Here is a 20638-nt window from a genome sequence, read left to right on the forward strand (position 1 = left end):
CCGGCGCTTTAAAAGACAACAGCAGTTCTGTGATCATACATGTAAAGTTGCATTTTGTGTGCTGTCATTGACGAGAAGCATGCGTGTGCGCTCGTACAAGCATTTACAAGCTGTATAAATCCCTTGTAAATGTCTTACACGCTGCAGTCTTTTACATTCCTAGATAACGCATGACGGTCTTTGTCAGTGGAGTTTGTAAGCATATTTTTCATGAAAATTGAAACAGAACTTCTTCCTGCCGTGTTCCCGATTTGCATGATGACTAAACATTGTGACTTAGATCTGAATCTTACTTTCCTTTGACCGCAGGACATACTGCCTCTCTCTCAGACTTGTTTTCATAGCCTGATCCGCTTCCTCTCTCCTTACCCTGTTATATTGTTTAAAGTATGAGCTAATCGCAGGCTGTCAGTACTCTGAGCAGTCCTGTGAATGTGTGTACCTTAGTGAGTTATTGAGTCCGGCCTCCTAATGAAGGGATTCCACTTCCTAACCTCTAATTCAGCAGCTGTTTGTGTCTATGCTGCCATCTTGTGGTTGTAGTGGTGTAACTGCATCTTTCAGAGAAACAAAGATTTACAATTGATTTTAGACACTTTTTTTTTATTTAGTTTTTTTAAAAATTACATTTAAACACTGGTTGAACTACTTTTATTAGTTGAACCAGTGTATAAAATATGAAGCTCCATATTTGCAGAAAATATCAATATCAAATTTTGGGCTTTTATAAATCTAATAAAAACACAAATTTAGAATTACAGCTTTGTTGGTACTGTTAATTAGGGCTTTCATCTAACAATTATTTTAGTAATCTATCTATTAGTCTGACAATTAATTGATTAAAATATAACAAATGGCACATTTTACAGATTTTTCATTTGACCAATTAACCCTTTTTATACAATATTAAAAATACGTTGAAAGATGCAGATAAACAAATAATCCAATTACTTTTTAAAATTTGGAAATAAACATTTTATTGCCTGAAGTAAATATGAACCAGGTGAAGCTAAATCTATATCACTTGAGGAGTTTTGACTAAATCATATTTACAGACAAAGGGTTTTCTTTTATCTTAAATGCAAAATTCTATACTTTTTGTACAGTTTCAGCTTATTTACTGCTATGAAAATTTATTATTTTCACCAAACTGCACATTTTTCAGAGTTGTCATACTCCAGTTAACAATGAATTGATTACTAAATCAGTTAATCGTTTGAATAATAGATTAATCACAATTAATTGTTTTGGTTGAAGCAGAATTTAAGCCACAATGTGGCGACATTAAACGGTGTTTTCTCTTGCCGTCCCGCCGAAAGTGTTCAATAATTGTTTTTAGTTGACGTGACGTGTGTGGAAAAACGTGGCCACCATTAAACAGGGTTCTATTATTTTAAAACTAAAGCAAAGAGAGTTTGACTTTTTTTTAGCGATTAACAATGCTGCAGTCTCGGTATTGATATCTATCTGCAAATAGTATCTGTGTATTACATTGAGGTATATTGAACATCGAATCAACTGTGGCCAAAAAGGATTATTGCTCATAAAGTGTAATAGTTTGTTTTAAAAAGATTTTTTTTTAAAAGAGAAAAAAAAACACATTTACTTTTCTCTGCTCTTCCTTCCAGCCTTGGATTGTTAACGTCTTTTAAGCAAAATGCAGGGATGAGTTCGTTCGCAACACAATCTTTTGGCAACACAGAATTTACCTGAAGATTCTTCGGTGCGTTCGTCCCGCAAGTGGCTTGAACGCACGAGTAGCTGTTGCAGTGCATTGTGGGATATGCAGTGCACTTGGTGTGTATACTACAGAATGTGACTCACTGGCCAGCCACGAAGAACAGAAAAATAAAGTTTTGCGATTGAGCTGTTTCTGTCTGTGAACCATTATTTTGACTCTAACATTCATCATCTTCTCATTTGCTTCCTCCAACTTTTATCTAACTTATTTTTATTATATGTTCTCTGTATAGTTGATGCTCAATGAGCTCATATAGTCAAAATGATTGAGTTTGACTCAAGACGTCATTGCATCAGTTTTCTTTTTTCCTTTTCTTTTCCTCAGGGTCGTCCTGGGCAAATGGGTGAGATCGGACGGCCTGGACCAGATGGGCCGCGCGGGGGCTTAGGGCCTAGAGGGCCTAAAGGAGAGAAGGGCCATATTGGACTTAAAGGACCATCTGGGGACAAAGGAGACAAAGTGGGTGAATCAGTGATGTATTTACATTTTATCAACAAGAATATACGGCAATGAAAAAGTAAAAAGTTGCAACGGTTGGCAATATCTTGTCTTAAACCTCATCTGGACGAGATACAAACATTCGGGATGTCAGCGTACACACAGCTCACCGCCGCTACTTTGCTTCTGCTCTGTTTTTCTGATTATGAATTAATCACGTGTTGTGTCTTTACTAATGCAGGGACCAATGGGAGTGCCCGGATTTCGAGGAACTGATGGAGTGCCTGTAAGTAAATCAGAAACAAATGTGTTGTCAAGTTCTTTCAATGTGTTTTCAGTATGTTGGACTGAATGTCATCCCAGTTTACATTCAGTGCAGTTTGACCTAGCAGTCAATTTCCTGGAGACGCCACGATGAAAAGAAAGCCAACACGTAAATTATGGACAACCCTGAGAATCCTCTTAATGAGATTTTCACATGGAAACAGAACGTCTTCAGTCAGAGGCTTTTTCAGAGCCGCTGTATTACAGACTGCTACAGAAGATCCTTTCCTCCCACTGCCATCTGAATCTACAACAACGTTTTAAAGAACTTTGAAAAACATGAGTTTAATTTTCCTCTGGGATCAATGCAGTATTTTTGTTTTTATTCAGTTGAATTGAATGTGATGTTCTGTATCAAAGGTGTTTTATACAAAAAAATTTTATAAAACCTTACAAAAACCAAATGATTTTTTTTATATTCATACAATCTGTCAACAGGATGATAAGTTGTCTGTTTTTTTCTGATGTTAGTCACACAAAATAGAGCAAACAGCACCTAAAGAAAAGGAGATTTATGTTGGTTCTGAATCACAACTCTTAGCATCTGAGGATGGGAAACACAAAGAACAACGTGGTCGAGGTTTATGACTCACAGGCTGGTCGATTACCCGTTCCCGTCCACTCCTCTCCTCCTGCAGGGTCACCCGGGTCAGCAGGGCAGCAGGGGCCCACCAGGGAAGGACGGCTGTAACGGAACCACGGGGGACCCGGGTCTGCCCGGCTATGGCACGGGCGCGCCGGGATTTCCTGGGTTTCAAGTGAGCGCCGCTTTTCGTTCCTTGATTGGTTTTGATTGTGTCGATTTGCAGGTGGGTCATGTTGTCGTTTTTCTGCCTAAAAAAAACAAACACAAAACAGGGGCCAACGGGGCCAAAAGGTCAGAAAGGAGACCCCACCTACAGCTCAGACAACACGGAGGTAAGATCTCCAGGAGGCACTTCTTGATTCTACTCTGTTTTGCCCTCAACTGCTGTTAATTGCTGTTAGATTTTATTTGGTAAAAGTTCATTCCAGCTGTCTGCTTTTAGGTTCTTACTTTTCAATCCTAATGTTATATTTTCCTTCTACATTCATTTTTTTTTTTTTTTAGATATTTTCCCTCTTTTATCCTGTGAACAGGATTTTAGCATTTCGACTTCTTCATCATCATAGTGTATCTAGATTCATAAACGTATGTAGAAAATAACTGCGACTCACAGGCTCAGACCTCTTACTGATGAAAAAACATCCAGGGTCAAATTTTAAACTTTTTAAAGCAAATTTTAAACTTAGCTATAAGTCTTAGCTATAAGACTTTCTCAAGTCTTATAAGTAAATAATTGAATCCTGATCATGTTTACGGATTGATTAGAATTTAGTGGAAACAAATCCATATTAAGTCCACCTTACTCAATAAACATGCACAGAAGCAAAGCAATTAATTGGTTTAATTATCATTAATCAAATATTACTCAGTTATTAAAATGTAAGTTGATGTGGAAAAATTAGTTAGGTTACACCTGCTAGTTGTATTGCTATAGGTTTATTCTAAGTTCTGTATATTCCCACCAAGTTAAAGCTGTTTGGGTTACATGTACAAGGTTGGACGTTGTTTTTCCCCAGCTGCATGGGAACCAGTCTGATTCCTATGCTTTGGATCCCTTTGTACAAAACTCATGTGTTGTCTCTGCCTGGCAGAGCTTTCCGTTTCAGACTTGCTTGATTATTGATTGTCCTGTGAGCTCTCTGAGTTGTGCACAATTCACGAATAAACCTGATTGAGTGATTTTACCTGAACAGTGCTTGGAAATAGTTTTTTCCACGACATAAGTCAACTAATTTAAGTAATCAGTTAATTGTTAACGGGTGAATACAGCATGGCTTTAGCTTCATCTGGTTCAGATTTATTAAAGGATTGCGATGTTATTGCATTTTAGGCAACTGGATGCATATTTAACTATATTTTTAAAGAAAGGAATTGAATCATTTGTTTATTTACGTTTTTAATGTATTCCTAATTTTGCATTTTAAAAAAGTCTGAAGTGGTTAAATGAAAAATGTGAAGAAAATGACATTTTTAAAAAATCAGATTAATTGATTAATCATTGTGAATGAATCGATAGATTAATCGATTACTGAAATAATCATTGGTTTCAGCCCTAAAACATATTTTAATACCAGTTGTTTTTTTTTTTTAGAATTTTGTACATATTACAAAATTAATATATTCATATATGTATTTATATATTGAATTCATATATGTAAATAAATAAATATTTATTTATTTATTTATTGTTAAACTGTACTGTACAAGGCGAGCGCCTGAACCAACCTGAAGTGTCTGCATTTGGCCAGCAGGTGGTGCTGTGGAGCTAGCTCTGTAAACCTGAAGTAGACGCAATGAATATGACAAAAAAAACAAGTCATCATTTCGAAATAACAATATTTCTCCCATGCTCTGGATAATAACAAGTTAACAGTTTTTAATTTCTATTTACTCATCATGTAGTGTTTAATTTATTGTGATCCATGTTTTTATTTTGTCATTTAGGGGGTACCAGGTGAACCAGGACCCAGGGGCCCATCTGTAAGACTTGCCTTTCCTTTTCTTTACACAGTTGTTAAGAACGGAAGAATTTCCCTCCTGAATAATTAAACATGTTTTCATTTAGGTGTAAAAATCTTAAGATGTTAGTTACACTTTTTCAGCATTAGGGGAAAATGACATCAGTGAGGTTTTTTCTTTTCTTTTTTCTATTTCTTCTTGTTTTCTCTGCAGGGTCCCAGAGGTCCGACCGGCCCGCCGGGTTCCCAAGGTCCAAGAGGAATTGACGGATTCCCCGTACGTAAACCGAGTCGCCTGTCCGAGTGTCACAGAATAACTAGGTTTTAATGCAGTTTGATCGCTGAGTAAAGGTTATAAAACAACATATTGGAGATTTGCAGTCCTTCAAAGAGGAAGGTAGTAGATAATATGGAGTTCTGTCTGCAATTAAAATCTATTGCACAGATTTGGATTTTAAGGAAGCTTTTGTTTTGATCTTAAAATCACAAAGTTCCGATTCCTTTTCTCATATGAGAGCCGAAGGAAAGGCACTGATGCTCCCCTTGGAAACATTTTGCCGCGTCACAATTATTAACTTTGGGTTAAAGTTTTATTTTATTTCATTAAGACGATAAACGGTTTTTGATTTACATCGCAAAAAAAAAAAAAAAAAAAGTCAAACATGTGGTGTGCATTTGTAATCAGCACCCTGAGCTTTGGCAAAAACGGGCAAAAATATGTAATCTCTGAATTTTAAGACTGAATTGCTCTAAAAAAATAAAACTGAGTCCGATTCTTTTGTCTCTTTGTAGGGATTCGCCGGCCCTCCGGGGCCCCAAGGGCTAGAGGTAAGTCTTAGATCAGTGCCGTGACATTTTACAATTTATTTTAAGGTCAGATGAACTACTGTTATACTAAGATGTGTCCTGCTTAATATAACAGAAAGAAAGAAGGACATGTGGCTCTGGCTCTTTCTGTTGTTAACCCGTTGTGTTTATAGGGCAGCCGCGGCGACATTTATCGAGGAGGGAAAGGAGACAAGGTAGGACATTAACGACGAAAGGTACAAAATGATTTTTAAAAACCAAGTGGACTTAGCTGGAGATGTTTGGACGTCTTCAGAAGGCAGCGATTCCGACCACACAGAATTGCTCCAACGTAAATTCAGGGATTAGTTGCGTACAAAGCATCTGAATTGATAACAAAGTCCCTGAAATAAAGTAAAATAAAAAAGTAAATAGAGCAGAAAATGAGTATTTCATTAAGCTCTGTGGTCGAAGCCGAAGTGGTTCGAACCCAGTTAAAACAATCGAATTTGCTGGTTTTATTTGATTTAAAGAACACACACCCTGCTTTTCAGGCTTGCAGCACATTCCAAACAAACTGAGATCAGAAAGGATTTAGAAGCAGCACAAAGACGAGGATCAAGTTCTTTGGATCATGTGATTTTGATTTGACATAAAATAAAAGCAAAACCTACATCAATAATTGTGCTTTCTTTGGAGGTAGTTGAGATCTAGGCTGAAGAAACGACCATGAATACAATGGTTTTTTCCCCCTTTGGAATTAATGAAATATTTTTACATTCTTAGTTGAACTGAATTGAATTTTGTTCTTGGTGTCAATACAGAAAATAACTTATTTATTTATGTTTTTTTGTATCAGCATGGTTAGAATCAGCTGCACTAGCCAACAACAATGAATTTGACTTTGCTTCCAGTTTGCGCTCAATGTACAGACATGAAAGCACAAATATATACATTTAGTAAGAAATAACTGGCCTTTTTAAAGAAATATGTACATGTGCAATCTTATTGCAAAAGAAGACAAATGAAGCACCATTTTTTTTCTTAATGAAAGGAGAATAGTTTTTGGGTAACTTTGTTCTGTTTATTAGGTGTAGAAAATATTTGAGTCTATTTGAGTCCAGCAACATAAATAAGAACATTCTTCTTCTTAAAAATAAAAAAAGTTTAATAGAATTTTTAATGTGCTCTAGTGTTTTTTTTATTTATTTTATTTTATAATTTTTTTAGTAAGATGTTGCTGGATGTTTCTAGCTCTACTTCCTATGAAATTAAAACAAAAAGCAAAAATACTTTGCCTAGCATGTTAAAGAAGAATCTAATTTGCCACTGAAATTCTCATGCAGAGAAAATCCCAAAATTGCCAACCAGAGGGCCAAATGTGTACAACTTTGAACTGCAGTCATGGGGGCATACAAAATTTCTCTAAGGGCCACAAATGGCCCCCGGGGGGGTCACACTTTGGACGCCCCTGCTGTTGTGCTTCGGGGAGTGCAGACTGATACTAAACACTTTCATGTGAGGCAGAGAAAAAAAATCTTAAAGATTCTTACTGATCTCAATGCCAGAACATGATTTTACTGGGTTTTTTGTTTTGTTTTTTTACTGTAAAGCAACATTACAGATTGATAAAAGTGAAATCTCCCCAGTTTTTGTGGAATGTGTTGCAGCGCTGAAGTTCAGAAATGCAAATGAAATGTTCTGTTTGTCTATAGTTATGTTGTCCTGACAACATTCCTCAGATTAGATTAGTGCCCCAGAAATCAGACGTTAGCAGGATTTGAAACGTGTGTGTGTGTGGATATTTGTTTGCCTGCATGTCTAATTGGGTGAATTCGTGTCTGAAATGTCTCCATTGAACATTGTGCATGCTGGAAAACGTTCGGTGGTGGCTCCGTAACCTGCCTAACTTCCCTCCTCCATCTTTCTCCTCAATTTAACACACTCTGCATCCCAGCGTCTTCTGATCGGCACGGACTGATATTAAAAAAAAATTAAAAATCACCTCAGCCATTGCTTGATTCAGTTTTTTTTTTAAAGTCTCTTTAAAAATCACCTGGGTTGCCTCCGAGACACAAACAACCTCCGTGAAAGTGGAAGTGGATCAAATCTAATAAAATGTTGAAGAGAAAAAAGTTTTTTTTTCCTCCCCATTCTTCAGATTTGGAGAGTTGTTCGTTGTTTTGTGGGCTTCACACTTTGTTTCTTCACTGTGGAACGACAGCTCTGAGATTTCACTCGTCGGAACTCATTTGAGAAATCATCCAGATCATTCGTGTTTTTGCCAAATTGGAAAAGGCGCGTTGAATTTGTTATGGAAATTTCCGAGCTGTCGCTCCAGGGGGGGGGAGAGTCTGGGCTGCGACTGACTGCTGGAATCACTGCTCCCCGCTCCTGCATCCAATCACTTACTCATCTCGATCACGTGTGTTTGTTTGGTGGTACATTCCCCCTCCACTCCCTATTCACTCTCCCACCTGATCATCCATCCATCCATCCACACACACACTCACTCACACCTTACTAACATTCATCTTCCTCACACGATGCATGTATGGTGTGTTCAGGCAAATCCTCACACACTGAATAAGATTCGAGGGCATTAAGGGAGACGGGGAACATCCAGATGTGATGTTTGGAAAGGAAGGATAATGTTTTTGTGTTAAAAAAAAATGTAAAATGTAAAAGCACAACTCTTAATCTTTTGCTCCCATCCTATTCTTTTCTATCCTGTTGTTTTTTTTTCTCTATTACAAATTTATATTAATTAGAAATATTGATTGTATTAAACCTGAACAATTTTTTTTAGTTTTTACAGATTTGCTTTGACCTGTCCTTTAGGCAATCTTAATAATAATTCATACTTTAAAGCTACAGTATGTAATTTTATAAGCAATATGGGTTTTTTTATATATATTTGATAAAACTGTCACCATTACAGTATAACATGAGACAAATAATCTGCGTGAAAATCTAATTGCTCTGCTTTCTCTCTGCAGAGATACTCTGCACCTGGTCAGAAACAACCAATCAGAGCCAGGAGGAGGGTCTTGACGCTGTAAATCAAGCTCATGTATGCGCTGCTCAATGTGTTGATGGTGGAGGAACAACATACTATTACAGGAAAACTGTTTATCTGACATCATTGGTGACTATGCTAACTAGCCTGGGCATTCAGGACAGGTTCCGGTGTGGCATGCTAGCTGCAGCCTAGCCAAGAGCATGGGTTACAATGTGAGCGTACACAAGCATGATTGACAGCGCTAAGATCCTCCTCCTTGTTCTGATTGGTTGTTTCTGACTGGGAGCGGTGCATTTCTGCAGATGGCAGTAGAACCACAGGGAAGAGGCAAGAGGAGTTCATTTTCTTTTCACAAATATAAAGGATATAGAGATAGTTTTAGCAAATATGTAAAAGAAAACCCATTGTTTTGAAAGTTACATACTGCAGCTTTAAGCATAGTCCTCAAACTGCATACATTTTTATCATTGTGGCAAAACTTTCCTTCAGCAGAGAGAAACTTCCAGCAGAAAGTGGCTCATCTTCCACGACTTGAAAATACAGAGCATACACACAAAGAAGAATGCACCTCTGTGTGTCTGGACTTTGTGTGAAAGCACACACAACTATTTATATCTTTAGCTTAGCTGAAAATCCATATTCCACCCAGAGTTGTACAGCTTCACCACAGTCCCTTAGGGGGCGATGACACACCAGTTTAAACACTAGCTACTCTGAAGAAGAGAAGAAGAAAAGAACTTAGAGAGTGAAGTATTTCTTACCAGATTGTAGTTTTGATGTCTTTGTCCACAACGGAAGAACAGCAAATTTCTCAACTGTGTTAATTCAAAACTGTTTTTCTTCTTCTTCTTCTTCTTCTTCTCATCCCTTTGTTTTGTTTGACCTGTGCTTGGTCCCGCCCCCTTGTGGTTCCAAGAATCTAGCAGGCCGCCTAGTGGTCGAACACAGACCAAAGAATTGATGTTTCACAGGTTTTGCAGTCAAATTGGCAGCACTGCAAACTATTATGTGTTAACTTAGGCCCAAGCTGAAGTATAAACGTGTCATGGAATTAATCAAATTATGGTGAAAGTCGACGGCGAAGAGTAGCATGCAGCTCAAATCCAAATCCATGCAAGTGTTACGTTTCAGTCTCACATTTTCTGAGTTTGCGTTAGAAACAAGATGATAAATAAATCAATAAAACAAGACAAATCAAATAGTTTATGTTGTCTGCAAACTGTAAACTTAATTGTAAAATTAAATAACCTTTTAAGTAATTTTTGAGCCACAGTAATAATAATAGCAACTTTTCTTTTCTCCAATTGACTTTCCCTTTTTTCCAACTTCTGCCTCTTCCTCCTCCTCCTTTTTCTTTATTCTCCTCATCTTCTACTCTACTCCTTCTTCCCTCCACAAACCAGTTGCTCCATCTGATTGGCTAACGGTGTGTTGTGTGTATTTCGGACTCCAGGGCGATGTGGGTCTTCCCGGACCCAGCGGTTCTCCCGGTGACCGGTCTCTAAGCGGCGAAAAAATTGTCACTGCCTACAAAGGAGATAAGGTAACACAGCGAGGGAAGGGCAGAGGCTGCAGCACTGTCACCACACACACTCACACACACACACACACACACAGTAAAACTTACAGATATGGTGGGATCTTATACCAAAAGAGGGGAAAAAATAAATAAAACATACCAGCAAGTCTTCAAGGTTGAGAAAAAAAAACAGGAGCAGTGATTGCAGCAAACTTTCCAGCCATGGATGGGAGGATGAGAGAAACAGAGTGAGGAAGAGGAGGATTTGGGGAGAGAGGTGTACAGGAAGTGGTCCATCTGAGAAGCACCTATTAAGCTTCTGTCTCTCCACTGGAGTTTGACACACATTTTTTACAAACTGGAGTCCAAATGTTAATTTCAAGTTTCGTCGTAAGAATTAGAAACTTCTTATTAACAGAAAAATCTGAGTAGTAAAGATAGATAATTGTTTTGGTCAAACAAAACAATTTGGTGTTTCGCTGTTTTATTGCAGCTGCAGACTTACAAGAAATATGATGGATGAGAATTTAGTAAGTTTTTAATGGAAGCAAACAACAATCTCTACCAAGTTGCTCAACCCACATATTCATTTTCTTCACAAATGTGGGAATTAGCACGCTTTCCAACAGAATAAGATTTGTTGCTGCTTGTTGTCGACCAATCAGAAATGGCAATACTGTTTGTCAGTTTAAATGAATTCACTTCTGGGATAAATAATTATCCAGGAGAATCAAAGTATACTGATTCCTAGAAATTAGTATGAGGCACGTAAAAGTATGGAATAGAGAAGTTTGAACAAGGTTAGCATAAAACAAACAAAATGTGCAGTTAAAATAGAAATAAATTTAATTAGGGACACCTGCAAACTCTTTGCTCATGAAAAATATTGGAATTTTAACGTAATTTAATTTACATGCAGAATAAACTAAGCATTTTTTTCAAGGGATGCACCGATCCACTTTTTTCATTTCCGATATCAATACTGATATCTGAGGTTTGGTATCTGCTGATACAGAAAGACATTGCTGAATTGACTTAAAACATTTCTTTCTCATAAATACATAAATGTGCTGAGTTTGGTAACCGTTCACCAGTACAGAACACTTAAATACACCAATAACTTCACAGGTTTGTTCAAACATGTAAAAACAACTTAAATTTGTTCAGTCAGTGCAAGCAGGAGTATAACAGTCAATGTAAAATAAATAATAAAGAAACTGAAACTGTCAATAACAAAAGGAATGACAAATATTGTCACCTTTCTAAAGTAATGGCGCAAGTAATTTTTTGCCAAAAGTGATTTCAACCAAAACATGACTGCAGTTTTATTGCCAAAAGATAATTTTCACAAAAAATAAATCACTTTTGGCAAAACAATTATTTAGGCTATTATTTTAGTGAGGTGATGATATAATGTGAAATAAATAATAAAACTTAAGAGTACGAAACATAGACTTAGATTGAATAGATCTGTCCTCATGGATCTGGCACATTGTCGCCGATACCCAATGTTGAATTTTTCTCCGTATCGGGATCGATACAGATGTTTATATCGGATCGGTGCATCTGTAATTTGGAGCTCTAAGATTAATCACCTCAGGTTCATTTTGACCAAAATTTCAGTCTGAATCCTAGTAAATGAGTTGTAAGTATCTCAAATAATTTAGGCAAATTTACATCACAGACCAGCCCTTTACCGTCACGCCAGACTCTCCTCTCTCCTCCCTCCATCCTCTTCTGTGGCTCCCCGTTGAGTCCGTCCTCCGTCAAACACGCCGAAGCTACAGAAGCGCTTCCCGACGCCTCGCCTCTCTTTGACTCGCCGCCGCCGCCGAACGGTCAGAACTGCGGCGTGTAAACGGCCGTCTCTCTTCCATGATCACGCCATGCAGGGCGACGTGGGCTTGCCCGGCGAGCCTGGCCAGCCGTTGATCAATGTCATTGTGGAGTTTGTGGGTTTTCCCAAAGGAGACAAAGGACTGCAGGTTTGTTGGAAAACGCAACTTCGACTTCATTCCACGACATTTTGATGTTAGACTCTGTGTGGAAGCAGGAAGCGGTGTGGATCAGCTGAGATCGGACAGCCACAGTGTGTTTGCTGAGATGCTAATTCAACTTTGTACCAAGTAATAATGAATGGAGGATTTTTTTACTTTTTTTTTTTTTTTCACATTTTTGGACTTCTATGGCTTCACTACAGTGTATATCTACATGGTGTAACAGCTGCTCTGTGATAAAGAAACTCAAATATGGGGATTCAGAAATCTGTTTTTCTCATTTACATTGATAAATCATGTGGCACCTTCCACATTTAATGGGAAAGATGTGTAAAATGTCTTTAAGAATCTGAATTTCCTTACATAATATGAGAATCAACATGTAATGCTGTCTGTGTTCTCCTTTTTTCCCATTTTGAAAGGTGGTAGATGAAAAAAAAAAAATAGTCTGTGCATCAGAAAAACAAAATCATGGGTTACTAATTTAAAATGTCCACCCAGATACGTTAGGCATACTTCATCTGAGAGGAACCTCTAATTAGTACCCAGTATCTAGCATACAGTTAGCTACTTTGTACCTTTATAGCTTTGGTTTTTTCATAGACGACTTCTTTTGTCCGTCAGGGTTTGTTTCGGACCGGCATTAACAGCCAACAAATTCAACAAATATTCTACAGTCGACTCACAGTCTAATGGAAGGGCAGTGTTGTTAGAGGTCAGAGGTCATGCACTTGTATTTTATAAGAGTCAACATGCCCCAAACTGGGATCAGAACTAAATTTAATGCAATGTTTCCACATCTTAATACACAGCTAATTGAATTATGTAAGATTTGAGTAACTTCTATGAGAATTGATCTCCAGTGTTTCAGAAAATTATTCTTAACCATAAAAAATGAACTAATTTGGAACGCTAACATGTGAATGACATTGCTAGCTAATGCTTCAAAAGGAAAAGAGGGGGAGGTGGAAGGGACAAATTGTCTGTAGGCAACTGAAATTGATACAAAATGAATTACATGTTTAGCTTTTTAGTATCAAGATCTACTCTCTCTGACACTCTAACTACCTGATATCTGTTAACTTGTGCCAAAAATAACGTAAGTCACAGAGGCAGCAGCTACTTGGTGGTGTTTGGTGTTAGCTTAGCTAGCCAAGGTACAGAATCTCAAAGTGTAACACCTTTGAAGCAATAAATCACCCAATGGAGGTATTTGTGTTAGTGTCTTTGGTGGAGTGCCAAAGGTAAGTTAAATGAGAAAAATGTAAAATCATCAACTTTCCACTGATATTTTTTTAATATGTCCTGAGAAATAATTTTCATTGCTCCTGAAACAAAGTTGTTGTTTTTTCAATCCCACCATCTTTTCCGTTGCTCTTCTCAGGGTGATCCCGGCCCAAAGGGAATAAAAGGATACCCTGGATTACCTGGACCACGTGTAAGGATCACCACAGAACTTCTGTACATTCGTTTAAAAAAGACTTTTGTAACACCAAACCTAAGTCGAACCTTTGGTGACCACTATGTGATAAATTCTTGGCCTTAAATTACATTTAGATTTCTTTGTATCATTTAAATCCAGGGACCTTTTGGTTATAGAGGTGAAGACGGGGAACAGGGTATTCTCGGATACCCAGGACCAAGAGTAAGGCTCCTAAACTCTACTTTCTGTTTTCCAGAGAAAAAAAAAAGTTGTAGCATCGTATCTGAACTTTTATTCTGTGGTTGACCTTTGACCCTGTTTCAAACAGGGTCCTACGGGTTTTATCGGACCGCCTGGCCCTTCTGGACTGCAAGTAAGCTGATCTGTTGAACCAAGTGAATTTTTACTTCCACATATGCCTTGCAAACATTCTTTGTTGTTGATGTGAAATTATCATGACGGATATCAAGAGAAAATACTCAATATATAATCATAGAGAGTAACTTACAGAAAAAATTAAAAGAAAAAAACATAAAAATAGGTGATTTGCACACTACACCTCATGAATCTCTGTTGATTTGACAGCGTCTGCGTCTTGTTTGTTTACATGTTGCGATGCTTCACTGTGCAGCTCAGTCATGTTTTTTTCTTAAGTCAAACCAAAAGGTTTTTCTTTATTTGAAGGGAATGCCGGGGCAACAAGGTTTCCCGGGACAACCAGGATTCCTGGGACCCAAGGTAAAAGAAATGAACAAACGAAAAACGTTTTCGTTTTGTCTCTCGATTGAGCCACAACCACTATTAGCTTCCCAACAACTTCTAGCTAGTTTAACCTGCTACAAAATGTTTTTTTTTTCTTTAAGTTGTGGCTAAACAGCTCGTAATTGACATGTTTATCTTAATGTTTTAGCTGACAGCTGTAATAGTTTGATTACTAATGAAGGTTCTAACTAAGCTAGGTTCTCTAGCTGAGCTACCACTCCTAGCGAACCTAGTGGCAGTTTTTTTTTCTCTTTGCCCTTTATTGGAAACAAAAAAAAAATCTAGTTTCCTGCAGTCATAAATAGTTTACTTCCTCTCTATGTGGTAAAAAATAATCCCTTACCTAGCTCAGCATGTGTTTTAGGCCATCAGAGTGAAGAGTAGATTTTGTTTCCTCCTTTCTCTGCATTGTTTTGACCGTGAACATCCCACAGGGAGACCAAGGTGACACCGGACTCCCAGGACCTCCAAGTTACTCCAGTGATATTGGATCTTTTGTTCAAGGTATCACTATTGTGGATTAGAAACCTGGACTTGTAATTGTACAAATCCGTCAGGCGGCCATGTTATTCGTCCTTCGCTGCAGGACCCTCGGGTGACCCGGGTTTTCCTGGCCGTCCGGGTGTCACCGGTGATCAGGGACCTTCAGGAATCACCGGGCCTCCAGGACCGCCAGGCTCTTTCCGCATTGGTAATAATGGCAGACTTTTGGAGGTTTTGTAGGTATGGTGAAGGAACTTTCTTTAGGAAATCTAGCCACACCAGATTGATTGACAGAATAATTTATTTATGCTAAAGCCACAGACCTTCTTTCCTTACCTTCGTTCTTTCTTATCTCCTTTCTTTCATTCTCTTGCTTCCTTTAATCCTACCCTCCTCTCTTCTGTCCTTTTTTCCTCTCTAGTCTTGTTCCCCTCCCTTATTTCCTTCCTTCCAGCTTGTTTTGCTACCTCTTCTGGTCTTCCTGCTTTCCAGTTTCTAGCTTTACGTATTTAAAACCTAACTGTACAAATATTTGCCACAGATTAACAGCAAACTTTATTGTTTTACATTTTAAGGTGAACGCAAAAACCTGGAGTCTCTGGATAGTTGAGTCTGGAAATCACGAGACCCTTCGCGTGAAAATAGAAACTTTACTTCTTCTGTGCAATTAGGCTCTACTTTGTGTTGCAAATATGTTGTTGTGTACAACATATTTGTTGTACACAACAAATATGTTGTGTGCGCAGGTCGTCCAGGACCTCCGGGTTTTCCTGGTGGCACCGGGCCAAAAGGAGACAAGGGTAACCCGGGCGAACCAATTTACAGCTTTGAGGGTTCCCAAGGTCCCCCTGGACCTGATGGTCCTCCTGGTCGTCCTGGTCCTCCTGGTCTCCCCGGTCCTCCAGGTCCTCAAGACAACTCAGGTATCCCTCCACCGAACCAAATGTTAAATCTTTGTTGTTGTTTTTTTCCTTCCCTTTCCAGATTGTGAAGAGGACTATTCCAGCTGGTAACAGCTCAAGTTGTTTTCATTGTGTGATTGATTTGTCTTTGTACGCATGATGCTGTACCACAGCTGAGATCGGTGTGACACAAGTTTTCTTTTTTGCTGACTAAAAGCAAGAATACAAGGTACGACAGAGAGCAACTTCTAAACCATAACAGCTGTCTGAATTTTACTGTTGTCTAAGGCCGGCCCAGGGACCCCTGTGATAGGTATCCTCCTGACAGGCCCACAGGTTAGTTCCTCAGGTACCCCAATGCAGCGCCATGGCAACATTCTGCTCTTCAAATAATAACAACTGTAATAATAATAATTTAAAAAAAACATTCAAATCATCTTTCATCTTGCAATACTTCCCTACCAAAATGCTGATTTCTTTTTTAGTTATTTTGCGCTGTACTCTTTGCAGGGAATAGCATTAAGTGGCGAGTGTAGGCTGTTGCGAGCTTCAGACTTGGATAGGAGTGTCTCTCTACTCCAAGCTGCTTTTCTCGTCTTTGGCCATAAGGTGTAACCTGCTGTAAACATATGTCGCTGGTTTTACATGAAGGTTCGGGGCGTGAGAGCTGCTTTGGAAACGAGTCGTAAATAAAGTCAAATGAAAACTTTTCTAATTTGTTCATTTATTTTTTTATTGCAGTGAATGTACGGCAAAACAAACAAAAAAAAAAGCAAAATTTGTACACTTGTTCAGTATGTATTTCTATTGTTCTAAGCTTGACCCAAAATGCACTAGGGTGTGCATTGTGCAGTTCTCAGCTATGAAAATCAATGTAAAACCACTGAATATGTACTTGCCAAATGCATTGGTGTTTTACTGCGCCCTCCACATTTATGGCCACCCCGGGTAAAGACGTGTAAAATAAATAAATCAAAAAAATGTTGTGATTTCTACTTCACTTTTTATTACGTAAATTGGAGCATTCATTTGTAATTTAAGTTTAACTGAAACGTGAAGGAGGCCAGCTCCTTCACACACGTGTCAAAAGCATCCACGTTGGTGAGGCTGATGGTGAACAAAAAGGAGTTCATCATGACAATAGAGATTTTTGCACATCATTGCCATGGCTGATAAATATCATGGAGGGCGCTGTAACTTTTAATATCATGTCAAAAAATAAATAAAAATGTCAATGCTTTTAACCAGAAGCCTCTCCTCTTGCACCAGCAGCTCAAACCTGATGGAAAACCAGAGCCAACTAACCCTGATTTTGCACTGTGAAACTTTGCTGCCCTTGCACTGTCTTGGTTTATTTCTAGATTTGATTTCCTGTTTCTTGGGGGTGGAGGGCAAATGTCTCCCTCTTCCTCTCCCAAGAACACAAATTAATTGTCATCCGTTGTCATGTTGTTATCCCTAACATAAATCAGTGCAGCTGAGCTTAAGTTTCTTATTATTTCGTCTGAGTTGGCATGTTTGTGTTTGCAGATGCCACTGAAAGAGGCCGCCCTGGACTCCCGGGGCCGCCTGGCCAGACGGGATATCCAGGAAACTCGGGAGTTAAAGGCTTTAGAGGTATGCATAAACAAATGTGTTGATTGAAAATAAGCTTTTCTCAAGCTCAAACGTATTCATTTGATTTTCTGTAAAATAATGTGTTTCCAAACAGCACAGTAGTTGCTTAAAAATGTATATCCATAAAACTACGTTTCTACTTTTTGGTTGAATTAAGAGTTTATCTGTCTTTTCAATAAAATGTCGGTGCCCCAGAAAATCGACATAGAGCAAGATTCTGCTGAAATGAAGCCCGACTTAAATAAAATTGCAGTGTATCTCCTCAGATTATATGGCCTTAGCATTCGTGTGTTTGTATGTTTTGCTAACTCATGTCCAAATTGTTTTTAAATATTGAGAAAATTGTGATTTACTATTAGATGCAGAACTCGTTTTGGTGCGTCCTCTTCAAAAGAACCTGCCAGAACGTTCCACTCCACCCTGTTCCAGCGTGTTTGTAGTTTGAAAGCAGAGATACGGTTATCTAGTGGCGCACAAACGTTTTATTCCCAAATAGACTGAAAGATCTTCACAATGGAAGACTTGTCCATTCAGCCTTACAAGCTTTAGCCAGAAAATGCTACCACAATACGAATGAATACGTCTTGTAAACAAAGTCTCAACGTAGTCGATGAGTTTAGCTAACGTTAGCCACTGAATGTCTTCCCTGAGACACTAAACAGCTGAACAATGACAAGCTGTTTATGGAATAAAGCTGTTCAAAGCACAAAGGAGTTTCTCACTTATGTTTTCAAGAAGCTAACAGCTAGCACACAGCCCAAATATAAGCAGAAGGCTGCATGCTAACTGCTATCAAAACAATGGCGAGGACATCCTGTCAACACAACACAATGGATTCACCTCTAATATAACATTTGTTGTCATTTTAGCGTTAGCCACAGCTTACCGGTTTGCTGTGCTCGTCGTTTCCATAGACAGAAGCGATGGACGGGACCGAGGTCTCAGTCAGAAATCAAATCCTCCTTGATGCAGGCGGAAGTTGCTGAAGCACTCACCGTTGAAGTGTTTCGTGTATTAATACATCAACCCAACAACTCGGCTTGTCCACTTGTAGCTTCATCATCATTAAACCTGGACTACAAAATTGGAGTGAGAAATGAAAAAAATCGCAAAATTGGTTAGCTGGAAGTCCTTGACCTTGTTAGCAAATACTGTGACATAATAATTACTTATATAATTACGTACTTTATATGTGTAACCATCTTTATTTTTCTCCTCACACGGTGCTACTTTTTATTTCTCAATCCCTGCATCCTTCAGGTGACCTCGGTGACTGTAACTGTGGAGGAGGAGGAGGAGGAAGAGGAAGAGTAGGTCTGCCTGGGTTACCTGGACCTCAAGGACCCAGAGGCAACTTTGGCTTGCAAGGGCCTAAAGGTGAGCCCGGTAACCGGGGTTCTCCTGGTTTCAACGGCGGTCCAGGGGCGCCTGTAAGTAGCATTTCATTATTATTATTATTTTTTTTTTTTATGTTGTAGCTGATATCCTCCTATCATTTTCCTGTGAACAAGCACAAGTTTGTGAAGTTTCAACTTTGGTAACTTTGTTTTCTGCAGGGTCGTGTGGGTGAGAGGGGATTAATTGGGCGTAAAGGACAGAAGGGGGAATCCCCCTTCTTCCCCAGTTTCGGGGTGAAGGGAGACCGAGGGGCATCTGGACCCAGAGGACCTACAGGTGAAACAGGAAACCCCGGCAGAGACGGTCTGTCTGGCTTCCCTGGACCCCCAGGACCCCCGGTAAGAACTTGTGGTCTTTGTAACAAGTGAAATCCAATTCACTTTTTGCTAATTTTTCATTAACTTTCTTGATGTTTTTCATTTTTTTGCTCTTTTTTCGTTATTATTATTATTTCTGGATTGTTCTTAAGGGTGTTGGTGGTGTTGGCACAACCGGTGAAAAGGGTTTCCCAGGATTTTCTGGAGCCAAAGGTCGATACGGTGCCCCTGGCGAACCTGGATTCGGCTACCCCGGCATACCGGGCTCTCGAGGTGAAAAAGGAGAGTCTGGGCTCCCTGGGTTTCCTGGACAGCCAGGTTCACCAGGCCTGAAAGGTAAGTGATGGCAAGTGTGTGGGGACCAATTGAATTCAATGTCAAGCTCTCCCCCACAGGTTAGATCACACATTCGTAGTCTAATGTCACAAACTAAATCACATGATTACATTTTAAGCGGACACGTAGCACCTGGTCTTCCTTGTTGAAGGTTTAAAACTCTCGAAGATCTACTCAGACGTTGAGGCTCGTGTTTTAGGTTTTCTCTGTCAGGCAGATCCCTACCATTCATGCCTCAGATTGCTGTTAACTACTGTAATAATGCGCTTTTACTCATCTGCAGTCAATAATCGATAATCCGCAAGCTTCTTTAGTTGAGTGAATGATGCATAATGATGATACAGTAATTACTGACATGCAAAACAACCGCTGTGCTTCTTTAGTCTCAGAGGAGGTGAGAAAAAAAAAATGAATCCAATAAGTCTGTTTTCACATCTCATAGACCGGTAGACTCTGTTCAATTGGGGACCAAAATTGCAATTTTTGTTACATTTTCATCTGGTTTGGTTCGGTTTCACACTGCATTTGGTCAAACGATCCAGACTAATGGAAAAACCTGTTCACACCCTCACCTATAGTGGCACTGCACCAAGAACTACTGAAGGAAGCGACACAAAAACCTCAGAAGAAGACATCAGCACAGCTTCCTTCTTCTGTAAATGTAAACAAAAATGGAGTAGCCTCAGATTTCTCTTTTGTCGTTGGTAAAAGACCACAAGTCATTTCTCCCGCTAGCTCTAGACTCACGCTTTTGTTTGTTTTTTTATTGACCCAGAATGCTCTGCGCTATAGTCCACTTCCTGCTTTTGGAGCGGTCTCGGGTCCGCTTGCGTCCATATATGCATTTGAACCACAACAAAGTTCACTTTAACTGAAGCGATAACTAGGTTTTTGGGCGGACTAGAGTTCGCTCTAACTCACGTTAGAGTTCGATTGCTCATTCGCGCCTCCGCAAACGGACCGGACTTCCTAGACAAATGAACTAGAGTTCAATTAAAGTGGATTAAACAGGGCTGGTATGAATGCACC

The 20638-nt window shown here is 39.0% G+C and overlaps 1 protein-coding gene across 6 annotated transcripts in view; it reads left to right on the forward strand.

The window, feature by feature from the left end:
* Nucleotides 1-20638, forward strand: part of col4a6 (collagen, type IV, alpha 6) — a 124409-nt gene that overhangs the window by 86508 nt on the left and 17263 nt on the right. For 4 of the 6 annotated variants that reach the window (XM_028038925.1, XM_028038924.1, XM_028038927.1 and 1 more), the window contains exons 5-25: nucleotides 2066-2200; nucleotides 2421-2465; nucleotides 3142-3261; nucleotides 3362-3421; nucleotides 5034-5069; nucleotides 5262-5324; nucleotides 5840-5875; nucleotides 6028-6069; nucleotides 12267-12359; nucleotides 13756-13809; nucleotides 13954-14016; nucleotides 14123-14167; nucleotides 14479-14532; nucleotides 14991-15060; nucleotides 15143-15247; nucleotides 15786-15962; nucleotides 16230-16277; nucleotides 17472-17558; nucleotides 18819-18988; nucleotides 19115-19294; nucleotides 19426-19609. In XM_028038925.1, the coding sequence (XP_027894726.1) occupies nucleotides 2066-2200; nucleotides 2421-2465; nucleotides 3142-3261; nucleotides 3362-3421; nucleotides 5034-5069; nucleotides 5262-5324; nucleotides 5840-5875; nucleotides 6028-6069; nucleotides 12267-12359; nucleotides 13756-13809; nucleotides 13954-14016; nucleotides 14123-14167; nucleotides 14479-14532; nucleotides 14991-15060; nucleotides 15143-15247; nucleotides 15786-15962; nucleotides 16230-16277; nucleotides 17472-17558; nucleotides 18819-18988; nucleotides 19115-19294; nucleotides 19426-19609 (1867 nt within the window). Of the gene's footprint in view, nucleotides 1-2065; nucleotides 2201-2420; nucleotides 2466-3141; nucleotides 3262-3361; nucleotides 3422-5033; nucleotides 5070-5261; nucleotides 5325-5839; nucleotides 5876-6027; nucleotides 6070-10308; nucleotides 10399-12266; nucleotides 12360-13755; nucleotides 13810-13953; nucleotides 14017-14122; nucleotides 14168-14478; nucleotides 14533-14990; nucleotides 15061-15142; nucleotides 15248-15785; nucleotides 15963-16229; nucleotides 16278-17471; nucleotides 17559-18818; nucleotides 18989-19114; nucleotides 19295-19425; nucleotides 19610-20638 lie in introns of all 6 variants that reach the window. The other 2 variants (XM_028038926.1, XM_028038930.1) reach the window with 2 other exon arrangements.

The sequence above is a fragment of the Xiphophorus couchianus genome, chromosome 14 (assembly GCF_001444195.1).
Source record: "Xiphophorus couchianus chromosome 14, X_couchianus-1.0, whole genome shotgun sequence".
NCBI classification, from domain to species: Eukaryota; Metazoa; Chordata; class Actinopteri; order Cyprinodontiformes; family Poeciliidae; genus Xiphophorus; species Xiphophorus couchianus.